Source organism: Schistocerca cancellata, chromosome 2, assembly GCF_023864275.1.
Source record: "Schistocerca cancellata isolate TAMUIC-IGC-003103 chromosome 2, iqSchCanc2.1, whole genome shotgun sequence".
NCBI lineage: Eukaryota > Metazoa > Arthropoda > Insecta > Orthoptera > Acrididae > Schistocerca > Schistocerca cancellata.
Window position 1 is genome coordinate 141,096,261 of NC_064627.1, and position 20,090 is coordinate 141,116,350.

At 37.5% G+C, this 20,090-nt stretch overlaps 1 protein-coding gene across 1 annotated transcript in view; it reads right to left on the reverse strand.

Moving 5' to 3' along the window:
- Positions 1-245: 245 nt before the first annotated feature.
- LOC126161423 (platelet-activating factor acetylhydrolase-like) overlaps positions 246-20,090 on the reverse strand; it is an 84,812-nt gene continuing 64,967 nt past the window's right edge. Inside the window, exons 5-10 of the mRNA XM_049917222.1 lie at positions 18,389-18,515; positions 8,637-8,750; positions 8,447-8,538; positions 7,641-7,829; positions 651-790; positions 246-547 (exon numbers count right to left, since the gene is read on the reverse strand). Coding sequence (XP_049773179.1) covers positions 468-547; positions 651-790; positions 7,641-7,829; positions 8,447-8,538; positions 8,637-8,750; positions 18,389-18,515 — 742 coding nt within the window. The 3' untranslated portion in view covers positions 246-467. The remainder of the gene's footprint in view (positions 548-650; positions 791-7,640; positions 7,830-8,446; positions 8,539-8,636; positions 8,751-18,388; positions 18,516-20,090) is intronic.

Sequence of the window (20,090 nt, forward strand, 5' to 3'; positions counted from 1 at the left end):
CACGCTGACCACTCAGCTACCGGGGCGGACTGAATGCAGATAAACTGTGAATGTGATACTGACCACAACTTATGATTTTTCCTCCATATTGTCATTCATTTCCTATTTCCTTGATATTAAGGATACATTTACTGCTGTATTTACTGAATGTTTGAATTACAGTTTTAATGATATTTTACAGTAAGATTTAAATCATTAATCTGTATTGGTTTTTATGTACAATAATGCTAACATACAATTTCACATCAGGTTTTGTGCTGCATTTTATTTGTGGCCTTTTACACATTTTTTATCAAACAGAGATACATTGCACATCACAAAAACCTCTTTTGTATTGGACAAAAGTGAATGCTGTCACTAGCACAAGAGTTGTAACTATTTACTAGTAATGCCAAGTGCTTGGCCCTTTGGTAAATTACTTATTTACAACCAGTCAATGAGTTCAGCTTAATATTCTGTCATATGATTCAAATGATGGCAAGTGCTTTGGCGATATGACGAGACTGTGTTTTGAGGTATTCTTGGCTTCTGTTCTCCTCAGGAACACCTGGAAAAAGTTGTAAAGGCACAGATAAATTATGAGTTTAATTACTTAATAGGTTTAAATGCACTTCATGCAAAGTGTTAGTTAAAATTACTTATTTCCCTACCAATATGCCTCTGAAGAAAATCCAGTATTAGATGATTATTGACCCTTATTGCAGTTAAAGCATTTATCTTCTTCATGGTGAGATTGAGCCAGTAGCCTAGGAGAAAAGGAGTATCTGACTGACTTTCATGTGTTGTTGCTCTGTAACATAACATCCATCTTGAATAAAATCATTTTCTCAGCTCTGTAGTTGACTGTATGCATTTTCTTATGCTGTTCTCTTTGGTAATAAATTACAATAAATAAAGTAATGAGATCAAATATTTGATGTAAATAAGCAATTTAGAGTTGCATTGAATTGATAGATAAGTTTGCATTTTCCTTCTCTGTAATGTTTTACTAAGCTTTACCTATTTCTATTGAGAAACTTTAGACTTTCTAGTATGACTTTTAGAAATGCTTACAATAGTAATCATAGCTTTTGAAATTTTATGTTCCTTCTTCATAGAGAAAATGGAATTTGTTAAGGAAGTTTGGAAAGAGGAAGCAAGCACCTCAGATTCTACATTAGCAGGAATCGCCTTTTGTGTCTCAGTGAGTAGGAGGTAAAATACAATAACTTGTATGTACTGTGTCAGGAACAGTTCAGATATGATAGAAGGCACAGAGTTAGAAGCAAACATGTATTAAAAGAAGAAGAGAAATGAAAGTGGAAAGAATAATGTAATTATTGTTGTTATCAGAGGGTAGATCCAGAGGGTGGTGGAATGAGGGCAGTGGTTCTCAACCTCGGGACTCCAGTAGGACTCACTTCACCTGTTTGATACTTCTAGGTTTCCTACAGAAATCATTATCTGGATTGGATGGAGAGTCACCTACTCTAAAAAAAAACCCTTGTGTGCACCCCACACACAGTCAGTTATCAGAGTAGCAGTCTCTGCTGTGGAGTGTGTTTTGTCACTTGTTTTGTCTGGTGTCAAGAGGAGGCAAATTCAAAAGGGTAGGGTGTCTAATAATCATCAGCAGTTCAAACATATGGTGACTGATGGTACCCCTTAGGGAAATGGCAAAAAGGGGCACAAAAGGACACCTGGTGCACTTTGTGTGTATGCCTGGGAGCCTCATTCAAAATGTCGAAGAGGTTATTCTGGCAGTCAATCAGGGAACATGGTGCAACCAACTGCAGATTGTTGCTCACATCGGAACAAATGATGCCTGTTGTCTGGGCTCCAAAGTCACACTTGGCATTCCAATGAGAGGCAGAGAAGGTTGAGAAGATCAGCCTTGCGCATTGAGTTTCGACAAAACTCACAGTTTGCAGCATTGTCCCCAGAACTGATGGTGGCCACTTGGTTCAAGTCAAGTGGAAGGACTGAGCCAGAGACTTTGAAGGTTCTGTGATAAGCTAGGCTACGACTTTCTGGACTTGCACTATAGGGTTGAGAATTGGATGGTCCCCCTAAATGGGTCAGGTCAACACTACACACCAGAGACTGCTACTCTGATAACTGACTGTGTGTGGGGTGCACACAAGGTTTTTTTTAGAGTAAGTGACTCTCCATCCAATACAGATAATGATTTCTGTAGGAAACCTAGAAGTATCAGTGTAAGGACAAAAAAAATGTCTCCCACAGGTGAGAGTATTGAAATCCTAAAGGCTAACTGCTGAAGCATTTGCAACAAAGTGCCAGAGGTTCAAGCATTCCTGAAAAGCAATGAAGCTCATATAATACTAGGTAAAGAAAGCTGACTGAAACTTGAAATTAATAGCAGTGAGAGTTTTGGGGAAAACTGAAGTGTATATCAAAAGGATAGGCAAATGGGAAATGGGTGTACATATTAAATCCAGTCAACAAAACACTCAAAGCCACCAAGATAGAAATAGAAGCTGTATGTGAAACTGTTTGGGCAAGACTCAGTATGAGGGGTGGACATGAAATGATAACTCAATCCTTCTATCACCCAACAGACTCTTCTCTTGATGTAGCCAAAAACTTTAGAAAGAAACCTCAATTCACTTGTACATAAGTTCCAAAATCGTACTTCAATCATCAATGGAGGCTTTAATTATCCAACAATCAATTAGGAAAATTCCAGTTTTGTTAGTGGTGGACAAGATAAGACATTCTACGAATGTCTCTAAAGGCTTTAAGAAACATCTCTAAATGCTTTCTCTGAAAACTACCTAGAATATATAGTTTGGAACCACACTCATGGTACAAATATATCAGTTCTAATAGCAACAATTAGACCTGACACCTTTGAGGATGCCCACGTCAAATCTGGTATCAGTGACCAAGGCATGGTTGTGGCAACAGTGATTACCAAAGTACAACTAAAACAAGCAGAAAGATACATATGTGTTCAGTAAACCAGATAAAAAATCAGTAGTGTCATATCTCAATTAGGAGCTTGAAACTTTCAGCACAGGGCACAGGGATGTAGAGGAACTGTGGCTCAGGTTTAAAACAATATTTGACTATGTACCAGATAAATATGTTCCAAGTAGAACAGTTCATAAAATAAAATATAGGGCTGTAAATAGAGAGATGTTAAATGAAACATGTTTGGCTATCAAGACAGCAATGCATGAAGCTTTCAATGACCACCATAGCAGAATATTGTCAAATTATCTTCCACAACACACAAAGAATTTCTGGTCATATGTCAAGGCTATTAGTGGCACCAAAGTTAATTTCCAGTTGACAATGAATGAAACAGGAACTGAAACTGAGGCTAACAATGCAAAAGCTGAAATGCTAACTCTATTTTCAAATGTTCCATTACAAAGAAAAATGAAGGGGAATTACCCCAATTTAATCCTTGTACCACTGTAAAGATGAATGAAATAAGTATTAGTGTCAGTGGCATTGAGAAACAACTGAAATAATTAAAAGTGAACATAGCTGCAGGTCCCGATAGAATCCCTGTTAGTTCTATACTGAATCTGCACTGCGTTAGCTTCCTCTTCTATCTATAATCTATTGTAGATCCCTGGAACAAAAGACCATGCCCAGTTTTTGGAAAAAGGGCACAGTTCATACTGTCTACAAGAAAGGTAGTAGAAGAGATCCACACAAGCACTGTACAATATCCATGACACTGATTTGTTATAGAGTACTAGAACATATTCTGAGCTCAAACATAATGAAGTAGCTCACACAGAATGACTTCCTCCATGCCAAACAGCATGAATTCCAAAAACATCGATCACGTGAAATCTAACTCGCACTTTTCTCACACAATGTACCAAAAGCTTTCGATCAAGGCAACCAGGTAGATGCTGTATTTCTCGATTTCCAAAAAGCATTTGATTCAATGCCATACCTATGCTTATTGTCAAAAGGGTGATCATATGGGGTATCAAGTCAAATTTGTGACTGGAGTGAGGACTTCTTGGCAGGAAGGACACAGCATGTTATCTCGGATGGTGGGTCATCGTCAGATGTAGAAGTAACTGTGAGTGTGCCCCAGGGAAGTGTATTGAGGCCTTTGCTGTTCATGCTGTATATTAATGACCTTGCAGTCAACATTAATAGTAACCTCAGACTTTTCACAGGTGATGCAATTATCTAGAATGAAGTACTATCTGAAATAAACACTATAAATATTCAGTCAGATCTTAATAAGGTTTTAAAGTAGTGTAAAGATTTGCAACTTGCTTTAAATGTTCAAAAATGTAAAATTGTGCACTTCACAGAGCAAAACAATGTAATATTCTGTAACTATAACACCGATGAGTCACTGTTGGAATCAGCTAACAGATACAAATAACTTGGTGTAATAGTTTGAAGGGGTATGAAATGGAATGATCACATATGCTCCATCATGGGAAAAGCAGATGGTAAACTTCGATTTATTGGTAAAGTACTGGGGAAGTGCATCCAGTCTGCAAAGGAGATTGCTTACAAATCATTCATACAGCCAGTTCTAGAATTCTGCTCAAGTGTGTGGGACCTGTACCAAATAGGACTAACAGGAACGTATACAGAGAAGGGCAGCATGAATGGTCACAGGTTTGTTTGATCCACGGGAGGGTGTCACAGAGACACTAAAGAAACTGAACTGGCAGACTTTTGGAGACAGACATAAACTATCCCAAGAAAGTCTAATAACAAAGTTTGAAGAACCAGCTTTAACTCTAGGAATCTGCTACAAACCCCTACATTTCACTACACAGCGATCAGGAGGATAAGATTAGAATAATTGCAACATGCATAGAGGCATTTACACACTCATACTTCCTGCACTCCATATGTGAATGAAATGGGAAGAAACCCTAACAACAGGAACAGTGGGATGTACTCTCTGCCATGGCACTTCACAGTGGTTTGCAACTGTAGATGTATAAACAGAAAGCATTAGATTATGTTTCAGTTTTAATAAACTGTGAGGGAGATTCCAATCTAAAAAAGTCTTGGGATCTAGCACTCAATTAAGATTTTGCCAGCCACCACATTCACCAGAACTGGGAAACTCCAAGACAATGTGCATTGAATGGAAAATCAGTGTGGGCTCCGAAAAACAAAAGAGCATCAAGGGTGCAGTCAGTACCTGGAACTGAAGTCAGTTAAAGGTAATGATGTGAGACCAACAGTAGTCCATAAGCAATGAGTACACATAAAAGCAGAACTTGCAACACATGAGGAAGATATCTGGGTTGGCTGTCAAAATATTGTGCATAAAATGGAATCAACAACTTGGTTTAATACCCAGAAGCACACCATTAACCAATAACACCGAGAAAACCTGAAGGAAGAATAACTGGACAGTACTACACCTAGTGGAGATGGTTTTCCGATTACTAAAGAATTTCACTGAGGAAAATGAGATGCACTGATCAAAGTTGGTAGCACTATGCACAGACAGAGAACCTTCCATGTTGGACAATCACTCTGGACTCTGCACATTCTTAAAAGAAGTTGCTCCAAAAGCAACATTTGATTATACATCTTTATCGTCTGGTAGTGAAAATGCTTCCATCTGATTTGTTAAATGTACAAACATTCACTGAGGTAGTAAAGACCATAAACCACATCCAAGGTAGTGCAACAAACACAACCATTCTCAAAGAATTCTTCACAGAAGTGCGAAGGCTATCTCATGGCAAGATGTTGAATTGCTTGTTCAGACTTTGACAGCTAATTGCTTTTTTTCTGGAAAGGGTGTAAATGGAGCAAGACAAAATAGCAGATAATTCACTTAAAGTGGCATATCTTGTAATTTCTTTGTAGAAATAAATATGTTTAACCTTGGCTTGCAAGGAGTTATGGTGAATATTTTGAAAGCACAAGATAAAGTTTCCAGTTTTCTTCACAGGCTGGAGTCACATTGTGCAATGGCTGAAACCAAGCCAAAAATGATAATGATTGTTTGAATATGCAGTACCAACAATGTAACTGACTTTTATTATTTCTTGTTTTAATATAGCACCTACAAAAGCATGTAAGTTTTATTTGTTGAATGTTACTGAAATATTATGTCCTTTCCTGTAATTCTATAAATAGTAATGCTGAAACAAGTTTTTTCCAATCTTAATTTTTGTTAGATACTAAACTCTAATGGGGGTATTGCTTTTTATATGATCTTGTTCAGCGTTAATGGTTTCAGGAGGGTTAGGAACCACTGAATGAGCGGACGTGTTGGAGAGCAATTTCCCACATGGGAGCATCCAAGTGGCACATGTAGTATAGCAGACACTCTGGTATCTTTAGTCATGCTGTAGAGCATGCTGAGCAACTAGGTGATGGATGTCCTCAAAGCAGGCAAGTTATTCTATGTCCATTTGTGTATTTAGCCACTTTAATGGAAGTCACTCCTATAGAAAAAGCCTTGCACTAGACAGATGTCACATAGCAAACAGCAAGTTGTTCTGCCTGAGCTGTAGTAGGTTTCACCAGTGATGGGAATGGAGTAAGTGATAGAGTGGGAGCATGGACCATTGGAAATGATTGCAGGGGTATATTATATTCCATCGCGTATTTTAAATTCATGTGTAAAGGTCACAATAAGAAATATTTGTAACATGCCAAAATATTGTCATTTTTTATTAGGTATTTGTAAGAGTACATTAAACACTGCAATACACCTCTAGTTTCCATTTCTGTTTTTGTCTCATAAGCAATGAAAGAAAAACAGGGAAGGAAGAAAACATGCAGGTTTGACTGTTCCTTAAATACTGTTCAGTTTTTATGAATAGTTCTGTAAGGTAAGTGGTAGTTGTCAGTCCTCAAATAGTGCGTACTGTATTCTGGGTTTTCAGCATTGTATTAAAACTAAATAATAATAATAATAGTAGTAGTAATAATAATAATAATATAAAACTGGGGTATGACTTATGTTATGGGTGTGCTATTTCATAAGTATCAGATTAATGTTCTTGAATATAGACATATGCTACCTCTGAATATTTTTGCTACTGATTCTATATCCTGTTTTGTTTTGTGAGTAGAGGTAGAACTAAATAGCAACACTGGTTAAAGCTGGTTGAGTTGCAGACAGAAAGGCTCTGGCAGCCAGAAAGAGTAGCCGTGTGTGTGTGAATCGTGTTGGTGTGTGTGTACGTGTCTGTGTGCGTGCATTCTATTTCAGAAGAACTTTTGTCCAAATGTTTGAATGTATAGCAGTCTTCTCATTGTGCCTGTCTGTGACTCAGTGTCTTCTCTGTATGGTAAGTAGCACTCATAACATTGTTGTTATTTCATCTTAGACTTTCCACTGTTTGGAAATAGAGGAAATATTTATAGTAGTTGCTTTACACACCTAGTTGACTGCTCCACTGTGTCTGAAGTATCACTTCCTCCCTTGTAAGCTTGTGTATTAACAACTGTGTATGCATATTTTAATGGATTTTAAATATTGTATGTTGCTTTAATTTCTGTTGTTTGTGAAGCTCTATTAGCTTTTTATGTATGCATGCTCTGATATATCTAATATCATTACAAAACTATGGTCAAAGAATAAAGAATAATAAAGTTCAAATATTATCAGTACAGAAGCAGGAATCAAGAGAACATTCAATAACATTATGGTAGGACAGTATTAATCATACTTTATTGTATATCCTGCTCGTTCTGTGTTTTGTGTTGGTCTCTCTTCTATAAATCTTTGCATGACTGAGACATTTGCTGGTATTTGGAAAGTCTGTGTGTTGATGAAAATTACTGGTTGAGTAACCTTCTTTGGCAAGTCAATTTCTTCCTTTAGAGCAAACATCCAACCATCCAAAATTATGCCAAGCCTGAAACATGTAGTAGATTTTCTTGAAACAAACAGCAATGTTGTATTTAGATTTACAGAATTATGAACTATGGGTGTAATATTGGGGAATTTAATTTTCTCCTTATTACACAGGTTGTTAGTTATTTAAATTAACTGATGAACAAGACTGCTATAAACATGTTAGAAGTGGCTGATGTCATATATTTTAGATCAACATAGTCATTACCAGTACTGCCTTAAAATCAGTGTTATGTAAAGCTGCCATCAACTCATGCAAAATGTTCTACATGGTAAACACAAAAACATGAGTCCCATGTGTTCCTGACACACTAACAGGGATGTTTGAAGCAAGGTCATATTTCAATAGTGCTGACTAATCACTTGCCAAGAGCACATTTTTAAATGTTGGAACATCAACCAAATCAACATCCAGTGTGTTGTTGTGTACCAAACCAACACACTGACGGGTATAAATGTTATCCATAAGGCGAAGTATATCAGGACTATGGCAAGCACGTAAAGCATAATAGGGCGCTGATGACCTCGATGTTGAGCGCCCATAAACCCCAACACACACACACACACACACACACATAAAGCATAATAAAAAGTGGGAGAATCTGAAATACATCTTACCTAAATCGAGAATCTGTCCCTAGGGCCAGCAGGGCTGTACCACCACCGAATGAATGCCCCATCATAACCAGATTACTCAGATCCAAGCGATCCTACATGGGAATTACAAAAATTGTAAATAAGTCCTTTAGATAAAGTGCACAAATAAAGTAAGAACTAAAAAGGAATTAAATTAATTTTCGTCATTTACCTTAAGCTGAGTCAGAAGGAAGCCATTGTTGAGAATATTTTCCACATTAGACCCCGCATTTATCCTCTCTAGCAGGTCAACAGCTTTAACACACTCACTCGCTCTTTTCTTAATCTGAAATTCAAAGTAGGAGGAAAAGATTATGTAGCTTTCTAATATATGTAAGCATTACTTATAAGAGTGGAATGCTTGATATAATATAATTTACACCAGGTTCAGCTACTTCAATGATGTGAGTAAATGATGAGAAACAGGGAAAAGTGAAGATGTTTTAGTAAAATACTGACAAAAGATAAATTTATCTACTGCTTAGGAATAGGACTGATTTGCAATTAATAGTAGAAACTGAATAATACTGTTTACAGAAATGAGAAACTTTAAAGTAGTTATCAACTTCTTCATGAGTAACGATCTCTATAGAGACAACTGTATAAGTAAATAAAATCCTTGGGATTTCATTACTGCATCATACTTTTGAAAACTGGTAGAAGCCAACCTCAGAGAAGTACAGTTTTCATTCCAGAGAAATGTTAGAACATGTGAGGCAACACTGACTTTAAATATTTATCTTAGAAGATAGATTAAGGGGAGAGACCAGAGTAGAATTTGTTTTAGCCTAATCTTTTTATTGGCTTAAAATGTTCCTTAGAGAGTTTATTTTTAAGATTCATTCATATAAAGTGTTTCATAAATATTAAAATATGTTAAAACTGATGCTCGAATGCAACCGACGTAATACTATAATAATTACCAATGGAATAGGATAGTATCACACAGGGCATTAGAATCAACTAAAATACCATTTTCAACACGATTTCTCTTTATAACATGATTTTTCTAGGGCAAACAGTCTGAAAGCAAGTGCTTGTATTGTAAATAAATGTCATGTGACTAGGGCCTCCTGTCAGGTAGACCATTTGCCAGGTGCTAGTCTTTCGATTTGACACCACTTCGGTGACTTGAGTGTTGATGGGAATGAAATGCTGATAATTAGGACAGCACAACACCCAGTCCCTGAGTGGATAAAATCTCCAACCCAGCCGGGAATCGAACCTGGGCCCTTAGGATTGACATTCTGTCGCGCTGACCATTCAGCTACCGGGCTTATCTTGTGCCTGCTTAACTTATCATTTCATTTATTTTTTATATGAAGTAAAATATGAGTGCTTAAAAATGACAAGCAAACACATTTATATGGACAGAAAAGGTCTGAAAAGAAATCCGAACCATGCAAAATATGCTTTGATTGGTAAAAGTGGAATCAATATAACCTCAACAAAAGGTGACAGTGTTTTGACATCAGCACTGCTGATTAATGGTTTGTTCACTTTCAATGATAAGAACAAAAAGTCAAAACTTTACATGCTTGTTTTTTCAAAACAACAGTTTTCAAATTGGCGGAAATTGTAACTCATGAAATATACATCCAATTACAGTATACCTTTTTGTAAATTGTGAGTCAGCATTTTTTTCCACAGTAGTATCTAGGAATTTTGCAATATATTTTAATCTCATTTTTTGGTGCATGTTTCTATTACAACATTTTTGTTGAGAAAAATGATTTATTTCAGATTGTCACCAATTTGTTAAAAACCATTTTTTGTAAACATCCTTGTGTACTACATTTTTTACAGTTTCAAAGCAGTATTCAAAATTTTGTTCTAGGCTGAAAATTGTGGTGTTCAGAGCTCCCACCAACTGCCCTCGCACACAGAAATTGCCTTTCATCAATTTCTGTGGACTGTCCTCTGGGTGCAAGTTCTTTACTTGATAAAAATACATAATATGATCTTAGAGGTGAAAAATAAAGGTCTAAAGTCAGTTTTGTAATTTGTGTGTTATTTTATTGAAAAAAAAACCTCATGAATATCAGTTCCAAAATCGAGCCGCACCCTGGTCTACCCCCTTAAAGAAAGGCAAACCTATGTTTATAGCAGCTGTAGACTTAGAGAAAGCTTTTGGCAGTGTTGACTGAAATACATTTTTTGAAATCCTGAAGGTAATGAGGGTAAAATGTAGATCATGAAAGGTTATATAAAACTTGTACAGAAACGAGACAGTAGTTATAAGAGCTGAACGGTATGAAAGGGAAGCAGTAGTTGAGAAGGAAGTGGGCAGGTTTGTAGTCTATTGCCTTGTTATTCAATTTGTACACTGAGCAAACAGTGAAGGAAATAAAAGAAACATCTGGAATAGGAATTAAAGTTCAGGTGGAAGAAATAAAAACTTTGAGGTTTGCTGATGACATTGTAATTCTGTCGGAGACAGCAAAGGACTCGGAGGAGCAGTTGAACAGAACTGACAATGTCTTGAAAGGAGCATATAAGATGAACATCACCAAAAACAAAACAAGGATAATGGAATGTGGCTGAATTAAATCAGGTGACATGAGAAAATTAGATTAAGAAAGAAGACACAAAGTAGGAGGTGAGTTTCGTTATGCGGGCACCAGAATAAACGATGATGGCTGAAGCAGGGTGGATAGAAAGTGTAGTGACAAGAAAAGCATTTCTGAAGAAAATAAATTTGTTAACACTAAATACTAGATTTAAGTGTCAGGAGGTCTTTTCTGACAGTATTTGTCTGGAGTGTAACTTTGTACGGAAGTGAAATGTGGACAATAAGCAGTTCAGACAAGGAGAGAAAAGAATCGTTTGAAATGTGATGCTATAGAAGAATGCTGAAGATCAGATGGATAGATTGCACAACTAATGAGAAAATACTGGAGAGGACAGGGGGGAATAGAAATTTCTAGCTTAACTTGACTAACAGAAGGGATCAGTTGATAGAGCTGCATCGAACCAGTCTTCAGATGGAAGACCACAACAACAAGAGCAACAACTCCTGACTTATTTGTATTATTGTCTCTGTGTCTATACTGCCAACCATAGTGTATTGTCTAATAATGTGGGAATCACTGGTTTAATTCTCATCTCCTGCAAATAGCTGTAAGTCGACATTATAATTTCTAGAAGGTCCTGGGACTGACCTGTTCATGGAATACCGGAATTTTCTAGAATGTAGCATGTACAGGGTGTCCATAATTAAAGCTTCAGTTTCAAAATGCCGTAGAAAAGGAACCACTGCTCAGAATGATATCACATTTGAAAAGCATATTACTGACACGGGGGAAATGTTATGAGAAAAAACTAAAAAAATAAAGAAGAAAAAACCAGTACATGGTGCTGTAAGCCTCAGAATATGCACAACAACAGATGTACAGCACACAGTCGTTCCTCAGTTTGTGTCCGAGGCACCCAACATGTTGTCTCCATGAAAGACCCCATGTTGCTGGTAAAGCTGTTTTAGAAGAGCGATGACTGTGTGCCAGTAGCCCTGCAGTTCTTCTGAACACTCAAGGGTATAAAAAAAGGCATTTTCCAATTTATGATAAGGGTCTGGAGTAAATTACTATAAAATTCAAAAGAACAGGTTCCTTTGAAGTGCAGTGTGGTAGAGTGGTGAAAGCAGTTAATACAATGTCTATCAAAGATGTGGCCACAACATTGCAGGAGGGGTTGAGCTGTGGTGTGCAAACACACAGTGCAAGGGCAATTGCCCAAATGTTAGACATGCCAGTGAGCATGGTGCATAAAATCCTATGAAACATCCTGTACTGCTATCCATACAAAATCACCCATGTTCAGGTGTTGCTTCCTGCTGACCTGCCTGCAAGAAAAATGTTTGACCTGGAATTTCTTGTTCACATGAAAGTGGATAATGAATGGCCATTGAACATTCTGTGGACAGATGAAGCCCTTTTCCATCTACAAGGACATGTCAATATGCAGAATTGCAAGATTTGGGCAATAGAAAATCTGCATGCACATCGGCTGGTAGCATTTTGTTCTGCAAAGGTGACTGTGCGGTGCCAGTTGATGACGTTGGTTGCCTCAGGGCCATATTCTTTGAGAATATGAGTCCTTCAAGTCCTGTTACCTATACCATCACTGGTGAACATTATTAGTCTTTTGCACACCAATGTCATTCCAACCTATCAACAGTGTGGATGAGTGGGTGGGGCCATTTTTTTGTAAGATGGTGCTCTTCCACATTTTGTACAGCCAGTGAAGTGAATGCTGCAGAGGTATTTCACAAATGCTACAATTATAATCCATCATTTTCTACAGCCTAGCCATCCAGATCATGTGATCTTAATCTGTGTTACTTTTGGCTGTGCGGTTATCAGAAAGAGGTTGTGTTCAGTGCTCCAGTTATGAACACAGCTAAACTGAAGGCTCACATTGATCAATACATTCTGAATATGACCCCTGAGACACTCTGATCTGTTGGGGAACATGCCCTTTGTGGATTTCAACTTGTGACAGAAAATGCTGGCTAGAATATTGAGCATGTCTTGAGCCAGTCTCATAACAATTAGGAACCAATATCATTTTGATTTTTATGCAGTTTTTGGTCTCATGACAATTAAAAACCAATGTCATTTTGCTTTTTATGTGGTTTTTGGCCTCAGAACAACTAAAAACTGATTTTTACCATACAATGCAGTACAGCCTTGCTGTGCACCACCACTGACACAAGTGTTGACTGCCAAGCTTGTGCAGTATGGATGATGTAATGTGCAACTCAAACCATAGCCATTGTATTGCAATCCATCTGTCATTTGTAGCCAACCCCATTAATGTTAAGATGTCTGCAGAGGCATCTACTGACATAATTTCTGTATTTTTTGTTTGTTTGTTTGTCCCAAGACATTTCTCCCTGTGTCAATAATATGCTGTTCAAATTTGACATCATTCTCCAAGGTGTTTCTCTTTCTACAGCATTTTGAAACTGGAACTTTAATTATGGACACCCTGTATGTATAAATAAGTTGGAGCACTTTCTGCTAAGGCAGACAATTCAGCTCTGTATGGACTTCCATATGTACTCCATAAAATACTTTCAGTGTGTAATGTTAGTTCATTTGACAGCGTTGCTCTCATAACTGGTAAAGATTTAGGATTTTACATGGTAGTTTGGTGGAGACTCTGGGTACCTCAGACACCAACATTTCCACTGTCTTGAGTACATAAGTTTGTGGAAAAGCTGTTGATTTTTGAGCAGGAATGTGAGTATAAATAGTAAATACATTTGAAGGTACCAGTGGATACAGAAGCATCAGTAACACAGATGCCCATCAGTCATCCAGCAGTGTTTCTAGGACATGCTGGCCAGGATTCAACAAAATGGCTGAAGGGATTTGACTTTGTCATTAAATACAACAGTGGGATGACACAATCTGTCTTGTACCATTTACTATTACTTACACTTTACAGCCAAGCAGTGATTTAAGAACAATGAGCAAAAGCTAAATTGTGGACAAATTTCATGTGGAAATTAAGAACACATTTGAGGCAACCAGCAACAAGTCCTCACAACTGGAGAACAACTGAAGAACAGAGTCTAATGCATGACCGTTATGTAAAAGAGTTTTGGTGCTGTGTCTCAAACAGTGAGCCCAAATATGACAAAAGCTGACAAAGTTTCACTACTATTGAAGGGTGCCATAACATAGGACATCATAAAGTAGTGCTAGCACATTGAGGCATGCACCACTAAATAATACGCTGAAAGATTAAAAATGTAATATTGAGGGCAGTCATGGAAGATCTTCAGAAACTCATATCACTAATTTGGTAAATAGTAAGGAAAGTGATAAAAAGGTATATAATGCCTGTTAATGCCAAACCAAGATGGTTAGAAGGAAAAGCTGTGAATATGAATACCAGCTAGGAAAAGCTAAAACCACTAATTAAAGAAGAGCTTTGTCAGTCATTGGCATTAATTTCAACAAGACAGACCAACATTATGGAACAGAGTTAGAAATCTCAGACTTAAGACACAATTCGGACTTAAGACACAATTATCTCACAAAATTGAAGATTCTTGATGACAGAAATAAGTATCACACTTGCAAATTCTATTCCCTTGCAGTAAAATGGACATTTTGAGAGTGGAGGGCAATACACTAGTATTTTTACATCATGGATGCCCTGAGAAAAATGATGAGTGTTTGATGGCTATTATGCTAAAAAATGTCTGACAAGGCAATCGAAGGCATGAGCAGAAAAACAGGCTAACCCTCAAACATAAAAACTTAGAGGTAAGTGTTGCCATCTGCTGCTGGGTATGGGAACTACCAAAATTGACATTGTTTTCACCCCTAAATATCCTGACGTGATATTGAAGGGTGAGACCAATGTCAATTTTGATAGTTCCAGTACCCAGCAGCAAGTGGCAACACTTATCTCTAACATTTTACATTTAAGGGTTAGCCTGTGTTTTCTGCATATGTCTTCAATTCTTTGCACACCATGTAACTGCAGATGCCTATTTCTGACCTATAGGATGAAGCCCATTGCCAAACCCTAGCTTAAGTCACTCTTCAAGGCATTGCAGTCATTTCTTGTCTCCATACTGAAGTTCAACTGCTCATCCAGATACTGAAATTTTCTTGGAGCCTGAAATGTCTTTCTGTGTTCTTAAGGAGAGAAAAAATGCCAAGACAGAACTACACACTGAAGCAAATAATTATATTGGCGCAGTTCTATTGCACATCCAGAAGGATGATGGAAGAGTGTTTGGTTATGTCTCGGTCTAAGAAAACTTCTTCTCACACTGAAAAAGGTAGTATTGCAGTTGGTTGGGCAATCAGTAAGCTATATATGACAGACCATTCACTATTGTGACTGACCACTATTCTTTTTTGGTGGCAAACAAGTCTCAAAGAAATCATCAGAACAATTGAAAATATGGGCACTGAAGCTTCACTAATATGACATCACAGTAGTATACAAGCATTGATACAAACACATGGATGCCAAATGGATTTTGCATAATCCACTGGAGGGACAGTACAATGCTGGTGGTGCCTCAGTCACCACTGCACTAATGAAAAATAGCAGCTGAACAAAGGAGTAGTATTGAGGACCACAGATGCATTACAGAAGGAAGATCCTGTCTAAGGAAATTTCTGAATGGTGGATGGAATATTGTATAAAAGGAATTATGACTCAATGGTGCATAAATGGTTGTTAGTCAACCCTGTTATTTACGGCCAGCTATAATGAAGTGTTTTCACAATGCTTTGACATCAAGTCATCTAGGATTTGCGAAGACTCTTGACAGAAAAGAATCAGGTATCAGCAGCTAGGTCTTTACTCATATGTCAGACATCATGTAAGCAATTGTAGGAAATGCCAACATAAATAGCACATGTCACAAGTATCTTGAGGGCATTTGGTACCATTTACTTCAACAGGTGCTCCTGTTTCAATAGACTGGAATTGTTCTCGTGGTAAGGTTCAGTGAATGAGAACAGTGTGGAATGACTATCTCATCAAAAAAAAACGTCCTGGCAGATTAAAACTGTGTGCCGGACCAAGACTCGAACTCGGGACCTTTGCCTTTCGTGGGCAAGTGCTCTACCAACTGAGCTACCCAAGCACGACTCACACCCTGTCCTCACAGCTTTACTTCCATCAGTACATTGTCTCCTACCTTCCTAACTTTACAGAAGCTCTCCACAATATTCTTTCTTTCAGGAGTGCTTGTCCTGCATGGTTCGCAGGAGAGCTTCTGTAAAGTTAGGAAGGTAGGAGACGAGGTACTGGTGGAAGTAAAGCTGTGAGGATGGGGCGTGAGTCGTGCTTGGGTAGCTCAGTTGGTAGAGCACTTGCCCGCGAAAGGCAAAGGTCCTGAGTTCAAGTCTCAGTCCGGCACACAGTTTTAATCTGCCAGGAAGTTTCATATCAGCACACACTCCGCTGCAGAGTGAAAATCTCATTCTGGAAACATTTCCTAGGCTGTGGCTAAGCCAAGTCTCCGCAATATCCTTTCTTTCAGGAATGCTAGTCCTGCATGGTTTACAGGAGAGCTTCTGTAAAGTTAGGAAGGTAGGAGGCGAGGTACTGGCGGAAGTAAAGCTGTCAGGATGGGGCGTGAGTCGTGCTTGGATAGCTCAGTTGGTAGAGCACTTGCCTGCGAAAGGCAAATGTCCCGAGTTCGAGTCTCGGTCCGGCACACAGTTTTAATCTGCCAGGAAGTTTCATATCAGCGCACACTCTGCTACAGAGTGAAAATCTCATTCTGGACTATCTCACCAATTACAGGTGTCACCATGGTAAGACAGATTGCTGAAGCTCCAGAAATTGCGAGGTTCCTTATAGAAGATATAATTTTGAAACATGGAGCACCTCTCTGATCATGGAAAAGTGTCTCAGCCAAGACTGGTGTCAGAAGTAAATGCCTGCCATCTGCAGATGAATGGCATCACAAAATGTTTTAATAAGATGGTGGCAGGTTTCATGCTTTTTTACCTGGCTTGTAGTTGAGAGCTGTACAAGGAAATGTAAACTTGCCCAGCAATTGCCGTATCTCAACTGAAGTAATTCCATTTGAACATCACAGTGACAATATGAGCATATGAGCAGCATGCATGAAAATGCTAGTGCCACCATTCAAAGACCCACTGACTAAATTTGTATCCAGGAAGCTATGCTCCATTCTGAATCAGGAGGTCAATGTTTTACAAGGAGGGAAGCAATAGCCTCTGCAGTATATCATCCACATTCGTGTAGTAGTTATAATCACTAACTGGTGATGTCTGGATCACTGGTTCAGTTCCTGCCTCCTGCAATTACTTATCATTCAACATTCACTACTTCTAAATGGTTTAGGGTCTTCTTATCTATGGAATATTGTAATCTGCTTGAACATGTAGTCACGTGCACACACTGGTGAATCAGGCTGTTCAGCTCTGTGTGTGCTCAATGAACCTATTTTCCATGTGGAGTGATGATTCTTGTTGACCATGCTGCTGTTGTAACTGGTAACTGATTCCAAATAATATAAGACATTATTATTATCATTATTGTTATTATTATTATTGGTGGTGGTGGTGGTGGTGGTGGTGGTGGTGTTGGTGGTAATAGTAGTAGTAGTAGTAGTAGTAGCAGTAGTAGCATGAGTAACAGATTTACAAAGAAAACAAATCTGACCAGTTTCATGTTTTCATTACCGCACCAACAATACTCCAAGCATCTGATGTTCATCAAATTTCCAAGAACACATTCCACACTGTCTGCCTTTTACTGCAGAAGTAATTAGCTCAGTGTCTTACACACAAAAAAATGCATCTGATGATTTAAGCAATTTTTACTGAGAAGTATAGACTTGTAAAATTTCACTTGTTTTGTATCTCACTATGTGTGCAAATGGAAGGTAGGGATATATCAACATATGTAACAATGTCCATGTCCAGCAACAACATGTGTGGCGGGGAAGCCGATGATATCCCAGGTCAGTTCTATGAACATCTGTAGTGGACAAATATTAGGTTGCCCAGTGGTGAACTTACTGTTGGTTTCTGTTATTCAACTTTGCATTTACAACTGAACTTTGATCACCATTGCAGTTTACCTGGTCTGATTTAGACATATTATATTCTAATTTCAGTGAACATGCATGGTGAAGTTGGACTTAGATCAAATGCAGCCCAGAACTATTACATTTTAATTTCAATCAGAAACTATTGCTTATTTTATTTCTGTCAAGGACTATTATTATTTGATTTTCTGGACTAACAAACAATATTTATCTGTTGTTACAGAAAGTTTATTTGTGTTCAACAAATGTTGTTGGCCTTCAAATGAGGGTTACAATAATATGGTTGCATATAATTAATAATATAATATAAACAATAATATAATAATAGATAAATCAATATAAATAATAATGTAATGTAAAACCTGTTTATTGCGTTCTGCATAATGGTCCTTTCCTAGTGGAATATGTTTGAATTTTATCCAGGTACGTTTGTCCTCATCTCTATCCTTCTGTGATTCATAATACCAAGTAGCACCTGCTGAATTTTCTCTGAAAGACATGCCGAAGTAATAAGACAGAACAATTTAATGCAGCCACATTGTACACAAAAATTTCAAGTTATAGACACATTACGCAGAAAGAGTTTGGAGTATTCTCCAACTAATACAAACATGATTTTTTCAAAATAATATATATCATCTATATCATTTGTCTTGTTACACCACTTCCTTTGTTTTTGTCTCACTGACTTACAAGTTGCCATCATATAAATACAGCACGCTCAATTTTGCATATACATGTTCCAGATTGTTATCTGAAGTTGAAGCTGATGCTCATCAGAACAAGAAACATTAATATTTCAGAACTGCAGATTATATCATTTACATTTGAGTAATGTATATAAGGGACTAAATTATTTCATGGCACTGACTGCAAGATATAAATAAAAACATAGAAATTGTTGTTAATTGAAGGTAAGCCCCTCTAACAAAAGCTGCAGTTCCTTTACTTCTGATATTGTGAAGCAAAACACAGGAACAATGAGACATGGTGAGTGCCACAACAAAAAGAAAAAAATGAATATCATAAAATGGAAAGCCTTCAGCATGAAGCATTATACAAAGAAGGAAATAAAGAGTTAGGAAATTATGCCTGATTGGTGCCCAAAGATAGGAAGAACAGTCACCAAAGATGTATATGATGAGGCTGAAAAGAAGTGGTAAGTGTAGGCAGAAAATGAGAGGGAAGAATGGTTCAGTTTATATAAAACAGGTTGGCATGAGTTTAGCTTGATCATATATTGAGAAATACTTTATGTGTGGACCTCTAAAGCATTAGTACGTCACATACAATAACAAAAACTAAAAATATGTATGTATATTAGGTGTCTCCACCATGCAAACTTATGAACTGATCAAACACATGACTCAAGCACACTCTGTGTGTTTATCTGCATACTTGTAGCCCATACGTCTGTGCCCCAATGTTGTAGTGACCAAACAACTTGTTACTGAAGCTATGAAGTCTCTCACAATGTGTATGACAAACAAAAAATTTGATGTGGTTTTTGTTTATGGTGATTGCTGTCTAACTGTTAGAGCAGCATTGCAGTTGTATGCTGAAATGTATCCTGATTGTGCCAAGCCCTTACAATCTGTCTTTGAAAATATTATTAAAACCCAACAAATAACAACAGCAACTGACGGCAGAAATGTCACTAACATTTTAATAGCAGTAATAAACGATCCACATGTTGCTACAAGGCAGCTTGAATATCTGAATGGAATCAGCCAGAGGAGTGTTCTGCAAATATTACAGTCAAAAGCATTTCATCTTTTCCAAATTTTGCTCCCTCAACATATTAATGGAAATGACTTCCAAAATCAGTTACAGCTGCCCAACTAATGCCTACAAAAACTGCAAAATGAATCAGCTTTTCTATGTAAGATTTTGTTTGTGGATGAAGCATTGTTTACAACCCATAGGTGAATCCGTTTTTACAACATGTGCTATTAGTCAGCTGAAAATTGATGCTATATGATGGAATAAGGTAAACAATGACCTTGGTCTATCAATATTTGGTGTGAATAAAATAGAAAGAAACATTCCACATGGGAAAAATAT